Source organism: Engraulis encrasicolus, chromosome 7, assembly GCF_034702125.1.
Source record: "Engraulis encrasicolus isolate BLACKSEA-1 chromosome 7, IST_EnEncr_1.0, whole genome shotgun sequence".
NCBI lineage: Eukaryota > Metazoa > Chordata > Actinopteri > Clupeiformes > Engraulidae > Engraulis > Engraulis encrasicolus.
Window position 1 is genome coordinate 45,901,671 of NC_085863.1, and position 2,500 is coordinate 45,904,170.

The 2,500-nt window shown below is 47.3% G+C and overlaps 1 protein-coding gene across 1 annotated transcript in view; it reads left to right on the forward strand.

Moving 5' to 3' along the window:
- stk32a (serine/threonine kinase 32A) overlaps positions 1–2,500 on the forward strand; it is an 81,629-nt gene that overhangs the window by 48,425 nt on the left and 30,704 nt on the right. The window contains exon 7 of the mRNA XM_063202602.1: positions 1,215–1,304. Within this exon, the coding sequence (XP_063058672.1) occupies positions 1,215–1,304 (90 nt within the window). The remainder of the gene's footprint in view (positions 1–1,214; positions 1,305–2,500) is intronic.

Genomic DNA, 2,500 nt, shown 5'->3' on the forward strand with positions numbered 1-2,500 from the left:
CTACACCTCTAGTAAAAAAGAAACACATCCTCTCCACAAAACCCTTATTCCACTACTTCCCTACTTCCCTCCCCAACACCCCCACAAACCCCCACCCACCTACTGTATTATAGGCCCCACTATTATTATTATTATTATTATATAGGGGGCAGCCGTGGTCTAATGTTTAGGGAGTTGGACCTCTCGCTACACCTCCATCCATGGCTGAAGTGCCTTTGAGCAAGGTACCGAACCCCACATTACTCCAGGGACCGTAACCAATACCCTGAAAAATAATAACTGTGAGTCACGTTGGATAAAAAAGCGTAACGTAATGTGCTATATTAACGTAATGCTATATTAGCTGTTCCCTTCTATATCTAGTCCTCCATCACTCACTCCACGTTCCCTCTGCAAAACGCTCCTGCCACTACACCCCTCCCCACTCCTCACTCCACAAACCCCACTGCCCTCCAACACCCCCCGAACTTCCCCGACCACCTACATGCACTCCACATCTACCTCCTCTACTCTCCCTCCCAGTCCACTGACCCCTCTACCCTTCAACACCCCCTCTGTGAACCTACCTCTCCTCCTTCCCTACTCCCCTCTTTCACTCCATCCATTAACCATCCTCCACTCCCTCCCCTCATCCCCCAATCCCTCTAACCACCCTCCAGAATACCCCCCCCCTCCACACACACAAACCAAACTCTTTTCCCTGCTCTCCTTCTTCACTTGCTCCACAATCCTCCATCCTCCCCTCCTGCTTCTATTACGTAAACCCTACTGCACCCCCCCGGCAAAAACCCACCTTTCCTTCTCCTCTCCCTCCACAACAATTTTCAGTAAAAACTTCTGCCTGAGTGGTTTCAGGGAAAAAGGGCAAGGGGACCTCCCAGCTGTGTACAGCTCTGCCCGAGCCAGTCCAGCTCTCATGTGAAGAAATAGAGAGAAGAGAAGAGTGACCTGCTTTCGTTTGCCCCACCATAAAAAAACATGATCTCCTATCTTGCTCGACTTTGCTGGGAGGGAAATGTTGTTGTCCAAAGAGATGAGATTAAGAGCCCGTATAAATTTATGCTCTCATTTTGGGAGCCTCTCGAGGAGCTGTGGTATTTGTGTATGTGTACGTGTACCGACTGTATTCGGATGACTGAGCACGTAGGACACCCACACTTGGCATAACAATTACCTCCTTTTGATTTGTGTGTTTGTTTGTTTGTGCGTTGCAGGTCATGTGCATCTGACGGACTTCAACATCGCCGCCGTGGTTAAGGAGGACCTGAAGGCCTCGTCAATAGCTGGAACCAAGCCATACATGGGTATGTCTATCTATCTATCTGTCTGTCTGTCTATCTATCTATCTATCTATCTATCTATCTATCTATCTATCTATCCATCCATCCATCCATCCATCCATCCATCCATCCATCCATCCATCCATCCATCCATCCATCCATCCATCCATCCATCCATCCATCTATCTATCTATCTATCTATCTATCTATCTATCTATCTATCTATCTATCTATCTATCTATCTATCTATCTATCTATCTATCTATCCATCCATCCATCCATCCATCCATCCATCCATCCATCCATCCATCCATCCATCCATCCATCCATCCATCCATCCATCCATCCATCCATCCATCCATCCATCCATCCATCCATCTATCTATCTATCTATCTATCTATCTATCTATCTATCTATCTATCTATCTATCTATCTATCTATCTATCTATCTATCTATCTATCTATCTATCTGTCTGTCTGTCTGTCTGTCTGTCTGTCTGTCTGTCTGTCTGTCTGTCTGTCTGTCTGTCTGTCTGCCTGCCTGCCTGCCTGCCTGTCTGTCTGCCTGTCTGTCTGTCTGTCTGTCTGTCTGTCTGTCTGTCTGTCTGTCTGTCTGTCTGTCTGTCTCCTGAACTATCTTTCTTTCTTTCTTTGTTATTTGTTTGTTTTGCTTTCTACCTGTTGCTATCATTCTAGTGTACATGGGGTGTGGGCCAGACCCCCCAGCGCATGTCTGTATAATTCGGGAGATGATCCGGTACGCCCCCATCCCCATCAGGCTTTTGCCTGTCCGCCTGTTTGTCTGTCTGGTGGTTGTTTGGTGCTAGAGTGATGCTTCTTCAGCCGGGAGGGGACGTGATGTTGTGTAATCGAGTTAGGGACGGAGCCGAGCCGCGCGCTAAATTGACCCCGGAAACATATGTGTGCGGCCCAACGTGATTAGCAGCCGAGAATGATGGGCCGGCTAAGTGATGGTGACAGGCAGAGAGGGGTCCTCCAGGGAGCAGAGCACAGCCGTGAAAGGACCTTCATTTGCGTTTTTCTATTTTCGTCATCGCCGTTGCGGTATTGTTTTGTTTTTGTTTGTGTTTTGTTTTTTTCTTGTTGTGTCTCTCCGATAAAATCAGATAACAGCAAATGAAAATGAATCTCGGTACGAGAAGCGAAACAGAAGGGGTCCCTTGAAATTTGGTTACCATGGCGCTCTTGAGGATATTGC